The 21,284-nt window shown below is 37.4% G+C and overlaps 1 protein-coding gene across 2 annotated transcripts in view; it reads right to left on the bottom strand.

The window, feature by feature from the left end:
• PTCHD4 (patched domain containing 4) overlaps nt 1-21,284 on the bottom strand; it is a 166,692-nt gene that overhangs the window by 102,531 nt on the left and 42,877 nt on the right. For both annotated transcript variants that reach the window (XM_040982993.1, XM_040982992.1), the window contains exon 2: nt 13,619-14,099. In XM_040982993.1, coding sequence (XP_040838927.1) covers nt 13,619-14,099 — 481 coding nt within the window. The remainder of the gene's footprint in view (nt 1-13,618; nt 14,100-21,284) is intronic.

Genomic DNA, 21,284 nt, shown 5'->3' on the forward strand with positions numbered 1-21,284 from the left:
ACACCTAGATGTCTTGCAGTGAAATTATAGAAAATCAATTACAGAAATCTTAAAAGCAGTCAAAGGAAAAAGGCAATAGAATAAAGATGATGGAGAATTAATATTTCCAATGTAACAAATAATTTATTAATTTAATACCCAGTAAAATGAAAGGAAAGTCATTTTCAACAAAACAAACCAAAACTATCGAGAAATTTTATTTAGTTAGTTAGTTAGTTAGTTATTTTTGCAGCAGAATATCTCTGAAGGACCTATCTATATACATATATACATATTTTGTCAATGATTATTTCTGGATGGTGATTTTATGCTTAATTTCTTCATTGCTGTATGATATTGAATAAGCATTGTTTTGTAATAAGGACAAAATGAATGAGGGCACTGCTACATCAATAAAAAATTTACCATTTCTAGAAAGAATGTAGGCTGACAGCAGGATGTGTGTCAACCTTGAAAACTGAGAAACATTGTAGAAAGCAAGACACAGACACTCAATGAGAAGGAAATGCTTGGAAAGCAGTAATGCTGAAAAGAACTGCAGGGTGAGCATGGAAAGTAAATTAGATAGAAGCTTGCAGTATAATATGCCAGAAATGAGCGCCAATGCTAATTTTAGCAGCAAAGCACAGGCACTGTGGCATAAAATAAGGACAGGCAGCCTTTTATATATATAATTGGAAAGTTAGACTATAAGGCAACAATTTCATATCAAACTACTTTTAGCTTAAAGTAGGTACAAGGAAGAAAATAGCTACCCTGACCTAAAAATGATTAAGAGGGCATACAATTCTCTAAGGAAATAATTTTCCCATTTTTGCTTTATACAGTGTATGGGCTCTGTTAATGCCTACCCGAACTTTCGCCATAGATGATATCAAAACATGTACAATTTTGAAATTGCCTTCAGGTCCTTTCTCAAAGCAACCACATCACAATAGCTAAGACTGATACAAAAGCAAACCTGTACAATAGGTTTTCCTCTAGAGTCTGCAACTTACTTTTGTGAAAGTGGATTCTAGGAATTATAGAAGTAGATGAAGTAATAAGATTAGTAATAAGATTAGCCTCTGAAAGGAGACACACCGCATATTATTTTAAGACTTAGTGAAACTAAGATGCCTAATCTGGCAGGGAGAATATAACAGCAAATATTCGGATGCCAGCTGATAGTCACAGATAGGTAGACAAATCAGATCACTCCTAGGTCCAGGAGATAATTAGGAGATGCTCTTTAAGAAGGTTGATTGGTAGAGTTAGCTGTGAATTAAGGTAATTGTTGGGACTGTATGTTAGCATTTCAGGCTCAGCAGAACATCAGAATACTTTCCATATCTAGTAAGATAGTAGCAAGACCCAGCAAACCTTTACATAGTACAGATGTTTAGGAAAAACTTAAATATGAAACTATTTACGGAGCATAATAAGCATAGCCAATGAAAAAAAACCAAAATTTCATGAAACAAGGGCTGTTGATGTACCCAAACTACCAAGAGCAGAAAGCCATTACCATCTTTCAGTTTGCAAGAATAAAATAACAAAATCACTCTTAGCAGGCCTGGGTGAAAGGTGCAGATCTGAGGAAGGGATGCTTGCCAGAGTGTACTTGTAGCCAGAGAAAGAGTGCCATAGCAAGGAAGCAAGGAACATGAAATCTGGTCCTGGACTTTATCTTCCTTTCTGTCCTGCTATCTTCCAATAGTCATTCTAACTGGGAAAACCTAATGAAAAGACAGAGGTCGCAGCACTTTTGGTGTTTCAGTTCACAAGCATTACGTTTTTAGAGCAAAGATGAGGGAAGAAATGGGTGAAGGAAAAAATATGGTGATGAATGCAGAGTGTAAACTGTGTAACCTAAATAAGTGCAGGGCAGGAACTCACGGTAGATATGCAGAGTGGACAAGACAGCAGGACACTGTTTTAGTGTCTGCAAATTGTTTTTAAGCAGTTTTTGCTTTTTACTAGGCTCTTGATGGCTGACAACACACAAAAAATAATTTTGAACTTTTGATGGAAGTTTTGTAGTCAACCAAAGTCAGTCACAATAGGCAGACCAGCATAAGATACAAAGAAAAAAAAAAAAACCTGGCATGGCACAAGGCAACACCAGTGAGAAATAGAAAGGAACATTTTATTAAAGGAACGTGATGAGACATGAAACAGCCTAATGCATTTGGAACATAGGACAGTTTTGTTTTGTCAGAGGAAAAAATGTGAGAGGGGATTGGAGTTGGAAGCTATCTAAAGACTGGGCCCATGCACCTTTCAGATGGGCCTCTCTTTGATTATCCTGTTAAAGAAATACAGTAGTACTGAGTAATAAGATGGCAGACTGATCATGACATTTAGATAGGGTAGGGGAATACAGGACCTGTCACACCACATATGCTATTGCTTGATCGTTTTCACTCTTCATAATAAGATTAATAAGCATCAGAATGGGAAAAAGGGTAAAGAGACTGAAATGAACAAAAGAACTAGAAACAAAATTCACATTGAGGAATAGAGAAAAAAATGAAACATATGAACTGATAAAACTGGTAATCAATCTCTGAGGATTAATCTTACTTGATATATAATCAAAAAGCAAGAAAATCTAGTTTCAACACAATTTGTGTAGCTTATCTAATCGCCTAGTCAAGGATATTCATTTATCTTTGAGAAAATTTGCCAACTAAAGAAGGTGGCCAACAGAAAATGGTATGACCCAGCAGGGCAAGCATCTGTTATCATGTACACAGAACTTTCTATTGAAGAACAAACTGAAATCGGAGGTACAGGTAGAATTTTTTGGCAGTATTCTTTCAGGGGAACAAGGGAATTCATCAGATATCACTGCTTTAGTTTACTTTCTTTACAGAACCTCTGAATAATAGCTGGTCTTTTCATCATCTTGAAGAAATGAAGTGTTATTGGGATACATTTAAACCACACTATGGAAAGGCAAGCAGGACAGACATTCTGGCTAACATATTTATCTTTTGTCTGCCACTTGCTTATCACAATACATTCACTGAGAATTTGTTTTTGTTTCTTTGTTACAATACAATGTCTTGTTCTGTTTGACAAAGATGGTAATCCAAAATACAATAAAAATTAAAGATAATTGAGTCATTGTATCTCTTGGCAGTCTCACTCAGTTTCTACTGGCAAACCATAAGCTCATTACCTCCCATCTTTTAGATTAAGTTTATTTGTCTACAGGAGAGAAAGATAAGGTGCCAAGTGGAAACACTTTAGAACACTTCAGTAAACTGATTACAAGAAGTATGTAGACATAAAAGTTGACTGAGGCATTGGTACCCAGGCTATGGAATATAGTGTTCAATTAAGGTTAAGTCTACTTTCTATTATATGATGAATAAGGCATTATCAAATGGTTAAGTTGTGGTAGTTTGCCATATAAAAGGGCTATAAGAGCTTTTACTCAAACTAAATCTGTATGGGGATTTCTCATTAAAAAAAAAATAAGGGTGAGGTACACTGTTGGAAGCAGAAGAGGGAACCAGTATTTCTGCTCTCTTTTTCTCAAGTCTGAACACAACCTGCACATACTGAGAGTTTCCCTGCACTCAGTGTGAGAACAGTCGGAGGCGTTGAGCAGCAGGGGAGGGATAGTCAGGCAATTTGATTTGGTTCTATTTCCTCAACAAGGCTGACATAGTCCTGGTGCCTTTTCTTCCTTGTTTAATAGCCACTCTCTTCCCTTACCTGTTGGTGAAGAATCATTTGCAACAAATTAGCCCCAACTGGAGCGCATTATGCTCAGTGAAATAAGCCATCCCCAAAAAGACAAATATCGTATATTTCTCTCTGACATAAGGCAACCTTCATGCAAAATGCAAAACACACAGACAAATAAATAGACATGCATATACATGTTTTTTTGATAGGTGAACCATATATTGAAGACTAACATACCAGGAAATAAAGATGCATCACAGTATGCATCTCTACTTCTGAATAAAAGCAGGACTCTCAATGAAACTGTTAAATATACCTTGACAATATGATACTAGAATTTCTACCACTGCCTAGTCCTACAATGCCATGACACTCTTAAATAGCAGAATGTTGGACCTGTAACTGTTATGAAGGACTCTACTATAGCAATAATATTTGAAAAACAGTGGGGGGGAGGAGATTAGGGAGGGAAAAAATAGATGGTAGAAGAGGGAATCTCTATACCTATAAACCCATATCATGAAAAATAATAATTAAAAAAGAAAAGATGATAAAAAGTATTTTTGAGTAAAATAAACATGTACAACATTCATGTAAATGTAATAAACAAACACAATTTATAGAGTTCAGTGTAAATAAATGAAAGTTAAAGAAGGCATTTATAAAAATATGGATATTAAAATATAAACATTAAAAACAGCCAAAGGCTATTTCTTCACCCGTGGCACCAGCATTTCACATAGGCCCTGGATCATGTCCTGGCTGCTCCACTTCCCATCCAGCTCCCTGCTTACCGCCTGGGAAAGCAGCGAAGAATGGTCCAAATCCTTGGGACCCAGACCCACATGGGAGACCTGGAAGAAGCTCTTTTGGATCAGCTCAGCTCTGGCAGCTGCAACCATTTGCAGAGTACACCACTGAATGGAAGACCCCTCTCTCTTTCTCTGTAAAGTCTGCCTTTCAAATGAAAAATAAATCTTTTTAAAAATAGCCAAACATTAATACTTCTTTCTCTAAGATCAGTATCATTACACAGATCCTCTGTGTGCAAAATGCTTAAGATGACATACAGCAACAATGAAATCATTCACTGACTGAAAAGTAAACATGCAAAAAGATTTAAAAGGAGAATCAGTTCATCCTCCTCATTTTATGAAACTATAAGGTTAAGGAAATCCAGAGAGGAGAGAAATTTAACAGGTAGAAGGCAGAAAATGGACTGCATTTCTAGTCTTCTGACTCCAGGCCAGAGAGAGATTTTCATGCTGTGACAAACATCTTCCAAGGAAGACAGTTATTCACCACCAGAAGCACTAGGTCGTTAATTGACATCAGTTGACAAATAGCTCCAAGTAAACATTTGTAATGTCATCATAAGGCTATTTTTTTTCTCTAGCAGTGGAATTATTTTGGGAAAGATTTGATGCATGTAGTGACCTAACACAAACTAGACCCCCTGACAAAATCAGTTTATAAAGAAAGGTTTTTAATACCTCTACAGAATCCCATACAATAGAGGATTTAAGGTCTGCCAAATACTGTGCTGATTCTTGCTCAGGAATGGATAGACAAAAAGTACTGCTATTTTCTTATGTGCTTCAAAACACAGCCCCTTCCAAATATTGCTCCCAGAAAGATCAAGGGGCAAGAAATTCTCTCTATTCCCTCCTCCATAAATACATCCTTAACCAGAATCATATCTGCTTAAGCCATTAGTTCAGAGAAGGTTCTAACAATGATTTTTCAACAAATATTGACTGCGACTCATGCCGGAAAATACATTTTAAATCATGTCCCATGACACACACATAAAACTGAAACAGAAGTATATGATAAACCTCTATGTGATAGCTTCTAATATGTCCTTTCCCTTTCTATACTCAACTAAGTTAACTAACGTAACTACGTTAAGATGGCAGTAATGGAGCATTAACTTAATTTAATGACTCTGATAGGCCACAAACCAGTTCATAAACATTAGAGAGCCTTAATTCATTAATTTCCTGTGTATACATTGAGTGCTTATTCTGTCCAGATATGGCTTGATGTCCTGGGAAACAGCAGTGGACAAAAGAATGAAAATATGCATTCTTTGGGGAAGGGACTTTCATTCTACTGAGATAAATTCTGAACAAGTTGAAAGAAAAAGATGTATTTTAAATAGTGATGAGTTCTAGGAGGAGGGATATAGGCAACCCTGGGGAAGCACTTGTGGTTTTGAATGGGGTGGCCCAGGATATTCCTGCTAGACAGGTGACACCTGCTGAAAGGCCTGTAAGAGGACAGGAAGCATATGTGCAGATGTCTCAAGAGCTTCCTAGGCGTGATGTGGGAGAATGGAGAAATTAGTTTTTTGTTTGTTTGCTTGTTTGTTTGTTTTTACAACAGAGGGATAGCAACTGGACCTGAAACAGAAATTAGATTTTTTTTTTTTTTAACTGGGGCTTTGGTATTACTGAAAGTCTGCATCTTTTGCTTTGCCTTGTTCAGGTCAGAAGATTCAGTGGGTTATTAGTACTTCTGTTTAACCCTTCTTCAATAAAGTGATCATGAAAGCTCAAGAAACCCAGGGCTTCCTTGGAACTCTCATGTCAGTGGAATTCTGCACCTCTCCCTATTTCACCATTTTCCCAAATCTAAATTGGCAACTTCTTGAAAGTTAAGGTGTTACCAAAATCCATGTGCTCAAAAGATTTATTCCAAATATTTTTCTAATTATTTGCTTTAGAAATAGGTTTCTAACAAAACTTGGCTTTAACTGAGCACACCACATTTTTTTCTAAAAACCTCAGTGAAAGAGACTGTTTTAATTTCTCATTCCTCCTGCCCTAGAAGACCTGCCTTTGATTTTGTGGGAGTCAGAGGTATTGTTTGTTTATCCTCCACAAAAATACCCAGTCTATGAAGTGTATATCACATATTGTGGATATTACTTCTCCATTTTGTATTCATTTGCAGATAAGTTTCTCTCATTTTCCAAAGATAAAACATGTACTTCATTAAGTGTGCGGGCATCATATTTTTGATGAGTTAAAATTTCATAGGAGAGATTTTATCTTTACTAGACCTCTTGTTCCTTTGAGTGGCTAATGTCATCAGCCCTACATTTGTGTCCCTCATCAAAAGGACCATTTGCTTGGAATAATCTTCTCTCATAAATTTTCCAGCAAGTATCTGAAGACTCCATCAACTCATCTTCCCAGCTCCCTCACTTTGGGATGGTATGGGTAACTGCATTTTCCAAAGAAGTCCACAATAGTAGCTCCCATCCCATGTGCTCTCTTGCATTGTCACCTTGTTACTCTTCCAGAAACGATGGCTCCTTGCCTCTGGATGGCTTTAGTGATTGGCTTAGCTGGTTTAACATGATTGATGTGATGCTATGCAGTTTACTGTATGTAGGCCAGTCTTGTAACTTCTGCTTTCCTTTTATACACTTTTCTTTGCAACCTTGAACTACCATACAATAATACTAATCACTCTTGTTAACCCGCCATTCTGAATAAGTCATAGTTCGATGCTCTGTTCAACAACCTCAAATGAGAGTGTCCTTCTCTGATCCTAGATGTGTTACCAGCCATGTGAACAAATAAATCCTTTTGTAGGTCATTTATCTTATCCAAGTTGTTCCAGAATGTAAATATTTTAGCCACTCTCAGCCATCTGAGCTATACCAATTAAGGCCTCAGATATTGTAGAGGTGAGAAGAGCTGATCCGACTGTGCCTTTCACTATTACCCACAGAGACTAGACAATAATAAACACTACTTCACTCCACCAAGTTACATTAAGTTATAGAGAACTATAGCAGATTCAAATTTAAGGCAATTCTCAGAGTTCACAAAGAGCAATAATATTTTACTTTATACTTTGATAAGGAGTCATATTATTTGCTGTCTAATTGAATATAATGAGGTAGAGATAGTTGATGCATGTAAATCAATCCAGTTGCTCCCTGATATTTTCTGTACAGCCTTCCTGTGGCTATGTATCTAGTTTTGCCAAAGGGTTGTTATACATGACACTGCTGCTTGTGATGCAAGGCAGTTGCTAGTAGGTTTGAGTTCTTTTACTATTTCTCTGGATATTTTCCTAGCAGCATACACCCGAAGGAGGCAGAGTGGAAGGAAGGGAGCATCCTGAATCCTTCAGCTCTGTTAGAACAAAACTATGAAAGAAAGATTCCTGACCCACACAGAAAACTGCAGTGTGAGTTAATTAGACTTAAAGCATTATGTGCTGCTGAAATAGTCTAGCTGAGCTTCACTAATACAATTACCCTAATCTTTCAGAATAGTATCTCATTTGCATATCCTGTGAATGATCTTTTGTGGGTTCTTATCTCATTAAATTCAACTCAATTTCTACTGATTATTTTTAATTTTAATTAAGTCAGTGATTTCAAAGACACAGAAAAAGAGAAACAGAGATAGTCCATCCTCTATGTCATTCTCCAATTGCCACGAGTGGGTTGGGACAATGCCAGGAACAGGAGACCTAATCTGGGCTTTCATGTAGGTGGTGGCTGGGACCTACTTGCTTGAGTTCTAACTGCAGGGTGCACACTAACAGAAAGTTAGGATTGGGAATGAAGCTGGAACTTGAACTTACGTGTGCCGAGAGACATCTTAACTACAAAGCCAAAAGCTTATTCCTCATTGTCTGCTTAGATCTCCCATCCAGCTGTGGCTGGAAGAATAAACAGGAACTATGCTGATTAATTTTACTTTTTGAATTCATATATACAGTATTTTATCCTCTCTATGCTTTAGAGTTCTATTTCTCTCTGGTACACTTCCACTAGCCTACAGGTTTTATTAATTGCTAAACTCCTCTTAAAGTTTACTTTAACTCACTCCATTTCCCATTCTCCAATCTCCATGGAATCACATTAAATTACCTTTTCACCCTCAGTCTTTCTTCTGAGCAGCTTTTGTCAAGATAACCAATGGCCATCATCTTGTTGAATGAAATGGTCACTTCTCAGTTCTCATTTGGCACAATTTAGAAGCTTTTGGAATATTCGATCTCATACCGCTTCGTGAAACATCTTCATTTCACTGTGGGGACACTTTTCTCTGTTGGTTCTTATACAGTCTCCCTCTCTGACCCTTCTTAGTAACATGTCCTGAATTATCCGCGGCACCTACGCCTCTGTCCATATAATCTTATTACGTCACATAGCTTTTAGTATGCCTTGATGCTGAAATTTATGTCTCCACAGCTACAATTTTCACATTTATCTCTGAGCCTGGGTGATACACTTTTCTACGTCTAACTGCACAGATCTCCACTTGAATGCTTACTAGATATCTCGAATGTAAGAGACACAAAAGTGAATTTTTTATTTCTTCTTTTGCCTCACTCTCCACAACTTATTCCTCCCTGACTTGCCCACTTCAGCGGGTGGCACCTGCATTCCATTAGTTATACAGTCCTCATAGCTTGGTATCGTCCTTAACTCCCCTTTTACTCACATTCCAAATCCAGTCCTTAGTGAATCCTGTCCATTCTATTTCAAAACCTATACTTTGAGTCTAATGCCTTTTTGCCACTGTCGCTGTTCCCAAGCTAGTGTATGTTATCCTCATATATTATACAGATTTTGCACTAGCCTCTGAAATATTCATTGATAAGCACTCTTGCCCAATAGAAAACTAACTTGTGTAAAACAAGCGAACGTTATTTAAAGTGTGAGTTAGATCATGCTTTCCTGTCTTAAAATGCTTCAGGTACTAAGTTCTTAGTGCCCTCCACGATTTAGTTAATATTGCTTTTCAGAGCCTTTCTCTTAACACGCAGCTGTCCACGGGGTCCCCGCCCAGTGTCTTAACCTTCCTCAGGAGGCCCCAGCCCTTTTCAGTGTTCCACAGCTTTGAGATTTTGTTAAAGTTTCATCTCCAGGCCGTGGTGCATGGAGTTCCCTTTTCCAGAGGCACCGTTTCCTCGCATGGACACCTGGCTCCTCCTTTCACTTCTTGTAACTGTCTGTTTAAATTTTGTTTTAAGAAATGCTTTCTTTGATCATATGCACTTTACCTTTTCTCCTGATTTAAGGAATCACAGTGAAGAGAGGAACAGGGCCTGGCGTGGTAGCCTAGTGACAAAATTCCTAGCCTCACATATGCCAAGATTCCATATGGGTGCCAGTTCTAATCCTGGCCTCCCCACTTCCCATCCAGCTCCATGCTTGTGGCCTGGGAAAGCCGTCGAGGTCAACACAAAGCCTTGGGACCCTGCATCCGTGTGAGAGACCCAGAAGAAGTTCCTGGCTCCTGACTACGGATCAGCTCAGCTCTGGCCATCACAGCCACTTGGGGAGTGAATCTTCTGAAATAAGATTTTCCTCTTTGTCTGTCTTCCTCTCTCTATATGTGAATTTTCAACAAAATAAATAAATCTTTAAAAAAATACAGAATGGACCTTACTAAAGGAAAAAAGTGGGGAAGCAGGATATGGTTCATTGATTATGACAAAGATACTTGAATGAAATGTCAATAAAATAAATATTAATAGGCATTTATTATATACTTATCAATGCATAAGGTTTATATTTCTTTATTTTATTGTCCAATTCCTTCCCTTCCTACATATAAAATTACTAGCTAACCTTTAATCAATTCTGTATAACAGACCTTACTTCAGTTTGCAAATTCCTTGAATATGGCAGGTTTCCAATACATACTTAAATATATTAAAAATAAATAAATATGTCTATCAGCTTGGGGCAATGAATGTAAATCTGTGTCTCGAAATCTTGGTTTCACTTGTCAAAAAATAAGTCACCGGCAAGTGTCCAGTGTTATCAAGTTAACTAAATGAGATTCCTAACATATTCACAATTAAAAGAAAAAATAAATAACATTGAACTAAGGTGCCTAATGTCCCTGGTAGCTATCTACAGAAGATCAGCAATTACAACAATGGCCGGCTCGGCATCAGCATGGAGTATAGCCCGTGTTTTCGCTTTCAGAAATAGAAAAATACATTCACATAAAGCAAATGAAGTGGGGCAAGACAGGCTGACAATGAATTATAAAATAAATTAGCAGCATTCTCATTGCTCTATGCTTGGAAAGAAAAGGATGTTTGGTCAGAGCTAAAAGAAATAATTTAGCATTTCAAAAATTTTATTCTAATCCATAAATTCTTAATCCTATCTAGGCAGATTACATGTACCTCTAAAAACCTTTTCTACACTTAAATCTGGAATGCACAGTTTTAAACATATAAATTTTCCGTTAGCATCTGAAATGATTTTGGAATTATTACTTAGATGAAAAACTATAAAAAAAGAGCAGGCTGATGAGTATACAATGGAGCTAAATAGTTGACAATAAGGTGAGTGAAGTAGTTCCGATGGATAATCAGACATCACAAGCCATGTAACCAGACTCTGTGATAAATTCTGAGAGTGAATCGATTGAGTCTTGTTACACTGGACTAAATATTCACTTCATCAAAGAAATCCTTTTATGAATAAAGGAATAGAGGTACAGGCTTACAGAGGCTGGTGGTGTGGCACAGCTGGCTAAGTGGTCTCCAGGAATGCTTACATCATGTTCGGCATGCCAGTTTGGGGCATGGTTAATTTGTTTCCAACCCCACTTTCAGTCAATGCATCCTGAGAGCCAGTTGATAATGTACTTACACTTGGACTTACACTTGCCTTTCACACTGGAGACCAGGATCTAGTTTGTGGCTTCTTGGTGTAGCCTATTCCAGCCCTGGCTTTTGCAGCTATTTGAGGACTGAACCAGTGTATGAATTATTTGTCTCTTTTCTCTTTTTTCTGTTTGGTCTTCCAAGAAGAAAATAAATAAATACACATCTTTAAAAGGGGATATGGCAGTTTATATGAAGACTTAGGCTTCTTCCCTTTGCAAACTATAATTCACCCTATAATTCAGTTTGACATATATCACCAACAGACATATACAAGGTATTTCAGAAAATCCACGAGAAGCGCATATTACGAAAAAAAAAAACTATAGGCTTAAATTTTTTGGCACTTCAGTTAACCCCTTTTAATTTTATTCTTCCATGAGCTTTTAAAACACCCCTTATATGTATAAAACTTTATGTTCAATAACATATACTACCGTACCACCTTCTCTGCAAAATATTTTTTGCAAGGATTTGATCTCCTTCTCACCCTCAGTCTTGCTCTCACCCTTTGTTTAAGACAGGACACACACACACCCATGCACACATGCACACACGAAAAGCAACAGAGAAGACTCAAGATTAGAAGTTACATATACTGAAAGATTGTTATGAAGGAATGATGAAATTCTAACTTCATTGAAAGAATGTGATACATAATATTATTGGGTATTAAAAATTTAAGTCTAGAGTCCAAATTCTTTAATGCATATGTGAACTGGAACAATGGCATAAGGCAGGTTTTCTCCTTCACTGTCATGACCTTTTCTTCAGCTTTCAGTCTTGCTGTGTTTACTATTGCAATCAAGTCAAGAGACAGAATGCTTCAAGTCACGATCCAAGTCATGAAACCGAATCAAAAAACATAGAAATGATCCAAAAATAGACTCTTTGCTGTCACTGCTGACAAACATTTCATACAATTCTTTAGGAAGAAGAGAAATCCTTCTTCTTCGCAAAATGAATATACACTTAGTATTGCAGAATCCAGGACTCAATTTCTAGAAACAAAATGCTCTTTCTTATTCATCATTATTGCATTCACTATACCAGCTAGCTACTTAAAGGTACTGATAACTATTGAATATTTATTATCTGCTAATATCATCACTCATACAGTTCAAGTAAAAATCTTTGCAGATTGTATCATTATTATCTGCACTTTAAACAAGAAGAAATTGAGACTCAGGGAGAGGAATTAACTTAGAGCCACAAAGATGTAGAATTTACAGAAAAGTAAATCCAACCCGAGACCTGTGAAATGAGACTACTTTCTGGTTGTTATCTCAAAAAACCTCTGGTTTATAGTATATAAACACGAAGGATTTTAGACACCTGGAAGTCTTTCTAGTCTCAAAGTTTACACATGTTTAATTTGGTAATAGATTCTAATTTAGAGCTGATTTTTAGACTGTGGAGTGAAAACACCATTTTATAGTTGAAAACCCTTGCTCATTTTAGTTCACCATCGAGAGACTCTTTCCAGCAGACTCAGAAAATTACTTCACATAGGGAATTGCATCACCTGAAAGAACACCTTCTCAGACGTGTCTTTTCTGGTGGGAAACCTGAGCTGGTTGCTGAGCCCTCACTCATCATTATTCCCAGATTTTACCTTCTCTTTTACACACACACACACACACACACATACACAGGAGAAAACTTGTGAAAAGAGATAATACTAAGTGAAGGTGCTTATCAATTATTTTTACCCACCATGAAAAAAATGAAAGACACGTTTGAATGACAATAGGAACGTTTTAGCTTATACAGAGTTGGGGAATAGAGTGTATCTGTACAAAATGTTTTAGATGAATTAATAACTTTTACTCGAAAGTTATTTGAGGTTAGGCTATACCAGCAGTTGTCTGAATTTTCAATTCCTGATATTTATTCTGTATCAATTTGAGGATGCCCAGGAATATGACCTACACAATTTTGTTTGCAGTAAGTATTGAATCTCTTCAGTTCTGCCACACAAAATCACTAACCTATAGTTTTTGAGAAAAAAAAATCCAAGTAGAGAATTCCTCCATTGAATAATTGAAAAATATTCTATAGTATTAAATGGGAAGATAGTTTGGTCATCCCATCATTTTTCAAGAAGCCCAGTAGGGATGAAAACAGGCACAGCCCTGAGCAAAACTTTACAAAATCACACAGACACTCAAAAGTAAACTTAAAATAGATATCCACCTGAGAATTCAAGAAATGTACTACCTTGCCCCAAACCGGTAAGAATCCGATTAGCACAAGGAGGAGGGATAGTTACCCATGGCGAAGAACGGGATTCCCAGCAGGGTGGAATTGTATTTGCCATCTGTGATGAAGAAGATCCCTGCTGCCGTGACGATGGAGATGCACACGGTGAGCACCCCAAGGAGGCCCAGGAAGGGCTTACTGCGCAGGCAGTCCTTCATGGAGCTGGACAGGGTGGCCGTGGTCAGGATCAGCACGAGGCTCACCAGGACCTTGCTTCTGGCCAGGACGCTGGTCTTATGAAAGTCTTGCCAGAGGCTAAAGGATGCTAAAGAGTAGAGCTGGAAATCTTGGTGCTCCTCCTGGAGCTTGCTCATAAGCTTACAGAACTCATTTTCCCACTTCTCCCCTATAAGGTCTTGGGTGGCAGAGCCATAGGTCTGGAGGTAGTAGGTGATTTGAATGGCTCTGGCAGACTTGACCCGCTGATCTTTGCTGTTTGGCACTTCCACTACCCCTCCCAGTTGATGTCCAATAAAACTGTTCCTGCCATCCTTGAAAACAGAAAAAGGGGAGACTGCAGTTACCAGAGGGATACACACTTGAGGGATAGATTTTTACTCTAAAGTGAAGGAGCACAAGAAAAGCAGAGGCAGGTGCTTGTAACTATGGAAGTGATGTGGGTGGAGAGGCAAGTTAAACATTTGTGTTCAAGTTTTTGGAGCTACATGGGATATCATGCATGATGATTAGGATTAGAAAAGGTGCAGCGAGTAATGGGAAGCTATGCCAAATTTGCTACATACATCTAAAAATTACCTAAATATTGTTTTGATCTCACCTATACCTTCTGTAATACGCTACTAAACTAATCAATACAAGAACAAGTTTTATGATTCAGTTTCATTGGAAAGTGAAGCATGACATGAGCCAACATTCCAAAAATCTATAAGTTATCAAGACAAACTAACTTTTATGCACTAACACAAACATCATATTAAACAACATAAAAAGAAAAAGACACCAATATGAATATCCTTGCTCTTTATATTCTGGGATAATAAAGGCAGAACAATATAATAATATTGCATTTGATAATTGATTTAGTGGTGGTAGAACATTTCCTAAGTAGGATGCAAGCACCTGTTTTGTCTTTACAAAACTTGCTCCGCATAAACTCCCAAACAGACCGACAATTTTCTGCAGGAGATAGCAGTCAGATTTCCCAAAGGAAACTGGTAAGATGTTTAGATATATAGGACCTTCAAAATATTAGTAAAAGTATTGAACTAAAGGGTTATTTTAGTGGAACAAAAAAAACCCCACCCTTTTCATAGTTTTCCCACAATACTCAAAGAATGCACTAAATGATTGCACATTTTTGGCATCAAAAACCAATTCATATTTAATTGCATTTTTCCATGAAATTTTTGAAGTACTGCCATGGAGTTGCCTGACAGTATCTCAGTTTCAGAATTAGACATGAGCTAGTGTGGTCAAGATCTTCAGAAGACCAGAGTGGTAAGGAAAGCCATCACTTCATTCTGAGGAATATACAGTTACATAGAGTGACTTAAACAGATTCAGAACAGTACCTCCCACCTGGTAGGCCTCAAGACCTTAGAAGAAATTCTGGAAAGCCATCACCAAAGTTTAACCGGTGTGGAAATTTAATTTTTCTACCATGAGTCAATGGTTGTAAGAATATTGAATAGGGAATTACAGGAGTACAGCGCAGAAAATCTACTGCAGATATTGGATGAGAAGCAAGCACAGGGAAAATTGATACCACAATTAGACTGTGCTGTTGAACCAGGTAATACATGTATTTTATGAAAATACAGAAAAGTTGAATCAAATGAGGAAAATAAACATAATAGGTTAATAACCATGGGTGTTTTCATAAAATTCTAAAGCATTTAATGCATATCTAGAACATTTATTATGAACTCATTTAGTTCAGAATTGTATAGCTGAAGCATTTGTTCATATTTGTATCTTTCATATGAATGAATATAACCCTAGTAGGTGAGCGAGTGTTGTAACCACAAAGGTTTAAGAAGTTTAAAAAGTTGTTTATAACCCTATTAATAATTGCGTATGCCTGTGTTGACCTACTTGTTAAACAAGTCATTCCATGTTATTAACATGACTGGCTTTCAATAAAAGTATATATATATTTTTAGATTAATTTATTTTTTATTGGAAAGACAGATCCACAGGAAAAAAAGGAGATACAGAGAGAAACACCCTTTATCTCCTTGCTTACTCCCCAGGTGTCTACAAAGGCCAGAGCTAAGCCTGTCCAAAGCCAGGAACAAGGTGTTTCCTCAGCAGTCCCACGTAAATGCAGGATCCCAAGGCTTTGGGACATCCTGCACTGCATTCCCAGGCCACAAGAAGGAAATCTGGATGGGAAGTGGAGCAGCTGGGACATGAACCAGCACGCATTTGGGATCCCGGCACATGAAATATGCATTATTTAGTCACCAAGCCATTGCACCATGCCCCTAAAAATATAATTCTTAAGAAGAATTGGATTTGAGGTTTCTTTTCCATTTTATTTTTCAGCTTAATATTTTATCTATCATTTTTGAAATAACATAGTTTCAATTTACATTATTATCAAAAACTTCATGCTACTCCAAATAAAGTATTCAATAAATACAAACTACTAGGTAAAATTTCTTTTTTTTTTTTTTGTTTTTGTTTTTACTAGGTAAAATTTCGAAAGGGAAACAGAAATGACAATAAACAATAATTAAATGCAAATATGTTGAATTTTATTCATTTTAAATGTATTTTAAAATAATCATAGACACTTAACTGTATTAGTGTGTAATTCATTTAAACATAAATTGTTAAATAATTTTATTTTTAACTCTTATATTAGTCTGATGTTAACACAAACATTTTTTTTTCTATTTTAAAAAAATCTGTTGTTTCCTTGGTTCCTTTGCAATTTTCTCATCTCACTGATAAAAGTCAAATACAAATTTGGCTGTAGTTTCAAGACTTTCCTAAATGAAACAGGTGGAGAGGAATGCACACCTTGAGGACAGAGGTAGAAATCCTGTTCCAAAAGAGAGATTGTGGAATGCAATTTCCACTCCTCAGGAGGATCAAAAATACCCCTCAGTTAAGTTCAGTTATTATCATTTTAACCTTGGTACATTTTTTTTAGCTTCACCTCTGCTTCCATTTGTTCAACATTCTGCCTCTGATGTTGATTATTTGAAAGATAAAATATTTAAAATACTTAATTTTCTCAAGCAGAGAAAATTCTCTCTTTATTCATGTTTGTCATCAAAAAGATTTCTCAGGGATGTAAAGTGGCCCTATATTTATGCATCCTTCATCTAAAGATTACAGTAGATCAAAGAAGATGCTGATAATGTGGACAAAAGGCAAAACTTAAGGAAGGCAAATAAGACTTTTACATAGCAGATCTTCTCTGGATTTGGCTTGCGGCTAACATCCTTTTGAAGTTGTGTAACTCTACTTTCCCAAAAATACTTCATAAAAATATGTTTTCATGCTATTGTTTCCCTTTATATTTAAATGAAAATAACAAGAAAAATAAATTTCTTGACAATGGTTTGTTCTTCTCTGTGTACTATAACGAAATAAATAAATTTATTTGACAGCTTGGAATCCAAATTCTATTTGAAGATCTACAGTTTGTCACTGGTTGGCTTAATCATGCTAGTCATTATAGTTATTTGAAATGCTCTTTCATATAATACTTACTTGGGGAAATTCTTTCATTTTTGAAAGAGAGAGGTAGAAGACCAAACTAATCTATTCATAAATACAACTCTAGGAAAAACAAAGAATGAAGATAAGAAGCGTTGGAACTATTCTCTGTGTGCCAAGATGTGTGTTAAGATGAATGAAGAAGATGCCTAACTAGCAGTCAGGTAACTTTTTTCAGAGCATGGAAGTCATAGGAAACTCAGAACTGGTTCATCTTCCGGTTCATCTTATGGTTCTCATCCATAAAAGAAGCATATATGGATATAAGTAACTTTGTATACAATTTTGCAGGAATTTTTTCAGGCTTGTTAGTCCATGAAAACATCATCTGTAAAGTATCTGGAAGAAATCTGAGTGCTAGAAATAGTACCGCTTACAAAGTTTTGAATGGGCAGTTTTCTTATCTAGTCCATATCTTATCAATCACATGATAAGGGTGTTTGTTTAGTAGATGAACAAACCTAATTGCATAAAGAAGCAAACTGTGAGTCAGAGAAAACTAGGGTTTCTACTCAGATCTTCTAAGTCGAGTGATTTCTAAAAAAGCAGTGAGAAAGGAATGGCTCCAGGGAAACCACTTTGGCTTCTGTTCCCCAGTGAATATTCATTGGGATGAAAACTGATTTCACTTGTTGATCCAGTTTTTCCTCTCCACTAACACAATCACCTACCCTTTAATGAGTAGCTATTTTAAGTCATTCCCTTTCTTTCCAAATTTCCTACACAGCTTCAGAAATTCCTTCAGATGCATAAGTCATTTTTATACCCCAATAAAGAAAAATAATAAATTTAAATTTAACAAAATGGTAAAAAGCTGCCTCTGTTGCTTTCTTATTTCAGTGCTTCTCTGAACAGACTTGACATGATTAACATGAGATAATTTTGTGTCTCATTCATGTTCTTTTTTTAAAATTTATTGATTTTTATTGCAAAGATATACAAACAGGAGGAGAGACAGAAAGGAAGATCTTCCGTCCGATGATTCACTCCTCAAGTGACTGCAACGGCCGGTGCTGTGCTGATCTGTAGCCCAGAGCCAAGAACATCCTCCAGGTCTCCCACACAGGTGCAGGGTCCCAAAGCTTTGGGCCATCCTAGACTGCTTTCCCAGGCCGCAAGCAGGGAGCTGGATGAGAAGCGGGGCCGCCGGGATTAGAATCAGTGGCCATTTGGGATCCCTGTGCATTCAAGGCAAGAACGTTAGCTGCTAGGCCACTCCGCCGGGCTCCTCATTCCTATTCTTGTTTCCATGTCTATTCTTGTTTATTCTCAGTACTGAGAATAGAGCCTCCCTGTGTAATTCTAAACTGGGTGTGAGCACTTCTGTACCTAAAATCTCCCACTGACCTTCACAGGTGCACACCAGGAACCCCTTGCTAGGGCTGCCCTGTGTAGCGCATTGCTGGACAAGTCCCCCAAACTTGCTCCTACCAATCAACCTATAAACTGTGCTCCAGCTTATCTGGCTCTTTTTCTACTCGTTTCACACTCACCAAGTTAAATTCTTCCTTTAGTCTTTGTGTCTGAAGTTTCTTGTGCCTGGAGTATTTTCCTGTTTTGTTATGATCTTGGAGGTATCAGCATCAAAGAAAACCACTTGAAACACATCAGCTACAGGGACAAGTCCTTCCCCACACCATTCCATTGCATTGTCCTATTTTGGCTTTTTCTCCTAGTGATCTCTATCTGAGATAATCTTAGATAATCAATTGTTCTTCTTTGGTCTCCTCTGCTAGCATGCACACGTTGTAAGAGATGGCAGCTTTCCTGTTTTGCTCACAGATAATTACCTTATGCCTAGAACAGAGCCTATTAACATAATAAAGCACTCCATAATGTTTGTTAAGTAAGTAAATCCATCCTGGAATATAAATAACTAATCATAAATTATTTTTAGACTGTTCCATGAAGATCAGTAACATAAGAGACAGATCAAAGTGCCTGAGGACAGTAGAGATTCAGATGAAAAGAGGGAGATTTAGAAATGAGGTTAATACTTTTTTCCCCCAATCTGCTTATCCTAGTGTAACATTTCCCCCTAAATGTATTCCTTTTCCTTCTTTGCATCAAGCCTGTGCAGTGAGCCATCAACAGACAGGAGACTAGGGTGATGTTGGCAGAGGGAGAACATGGGGATTTGTGAATGTTAGGACCTGGAGGCAAAGGGTGACACAGGTGCTCAAAGAATTGAAGTCAGGGGTGGGATTTGAGGTTAAAGAAGCAGTTTCTTCTGCAAGGACTGTCAAAGCTCACCAAGGAGAGAGACTGAAACTTCCTTCAATGCAAAGTGAATAGTGGTGTTTAAGCAGAAGAGTGACTTGATCGAACATTTGGAGTGAATATTCCATGGCCCTGTGGAAAATAATTCAGGGATTAGGAGGTAAATGTGTGAGAGTGCTCACTTAGAGATGTGCTACAGGATTTCATGGTCTTGTTGCAGAATTAATGTAAATGAAAGCTGTAGGAATCTCAGGTAAGTCTGTTGCTGCGAGGTGAATCAGTTTAAGTACAGGTGGTGATATTGTCTATGGTCATGGAGCATCTCATATTTTGCTTGAGACAGTGTGTGAGAACAAGAATGAGCCTGTATCAGTCAGGGAAAGAGAGCTTCCATCTGCTGGTTTACTCCCCCAAATACTTGCAATGACCAGGGCTGGTGAGGCCGAAGCCAGAGATCTGAAACTCCCATGTGGGCGGCAGGGACCCAAGCACTTGAAGCCTCATTTGTTGCCTCCTAGTGTATGCACTGGCAGGAAGTTTGAATTGGGACTTAAACCCAGATACTTCACCATGGGGCATGGGCAAATCAAATGGGTCCTTGATCACTATGCCAAGTACCAACATCTGCTTACTGATTTTAAATAAAGTACAGTAAGAAAGGCAATGTCTCTGGATGTTAAAAACAGTCTGTCGACACTTGTCTTAACCTATGAGCACGTAAAATTGTTTAAGAACAAAAGATTTTGAGACTGGTCCAGTCTTGGAGGTTCAACTTGTAATATGACCTAGAGTTTGCCTGGAGATCAATTAAAGTTCTAGAGCCTGATATTTTTAATGGAAAAAAAAAATAAAGGAGTCATTGAAATTTTCCTCTCATGGTTTCCACATGATTACTTAGGCATGGACTTTCTCTGAAACAATTCATTGCCAGAGAGACCTTGTTGGAACAAATGAACTTACAAAATGTACCCTCCTCCACCTAGATATCCTAGGAGCGATGCACTGGGGTTCAGACTCAGGTGGACATGACAATTGCTGCCGTGTGTTAGTATTCTAGGCACCAAAAAGATGGAGTCTCAGGTGCTGACAAACTCCGTAGTGGGGGAGATGTGTGCAGGTTCGTCGTAGTCTCTACAGGCAAAATCATAGCATCAAAGTGTCCTAATTCTGTAAAACAGGCACCTCCATATTAGAGGATCCTTTTGTGGCTGGAAGCATTTGAAGGTGGACGTGAAGGAGCCTCTCTTAGGTTCCCTCTTGTATAACCTATCTCCTAGCTTCATGTATGAAATACAGTGTGCCCAGACCACATGAGATGAGTTGCACTAACATGGTTGGTTTCATTTTCTGTTTGCTGAAGCATCATTTAAACATTCTACAGGATTATTCAGAATAGTGTAACTCTCATACTATGTAGCAAATTTTGCTTTTTAATATATCTGTTTCAGCTTAATATGAGTACCTCATGCTTACTATAAGTATTAAATTCTCTCTGATTTTCTGTTACTTGTGGTAGTTATCATTGATGTTTGCTCTAAAATGTTTGCTCAGAACTCATTTTCTAGTGCAGCATTAATATAATTTATTAAGTTTCATTTTTTCCATTGATGCACTTTCATTAAAAGACTTGCTATATTGAAATAAAGTGACAGAAACACACACACTGTGTGAAATACAAATGTAAAAACCATGTGCAGACATTGCCTCCAACTAAACACTCTTAAAGACTTTGTCTTTGAGACCACTATGTACAAACAAATCTG

This window comes from Ochotona curzoniae, unplaced genomic scaffold, assembly GCF_017591425.1.
Source record: "Ochotona curzoniae isolate NIBS_2020 unplaced genomic scaffold, NIBS_Ocur_1.0 contig_3819, whole genome shotgun sequence".
In the NCBI taxonomy this organism is placed as follows: domain Eukaryota; kingdom Metazoa; phylum Chordata; class Mammalia; order Lagomorpha; family Ochotonidae; genus Ochotona; species Ochotona curzoniae.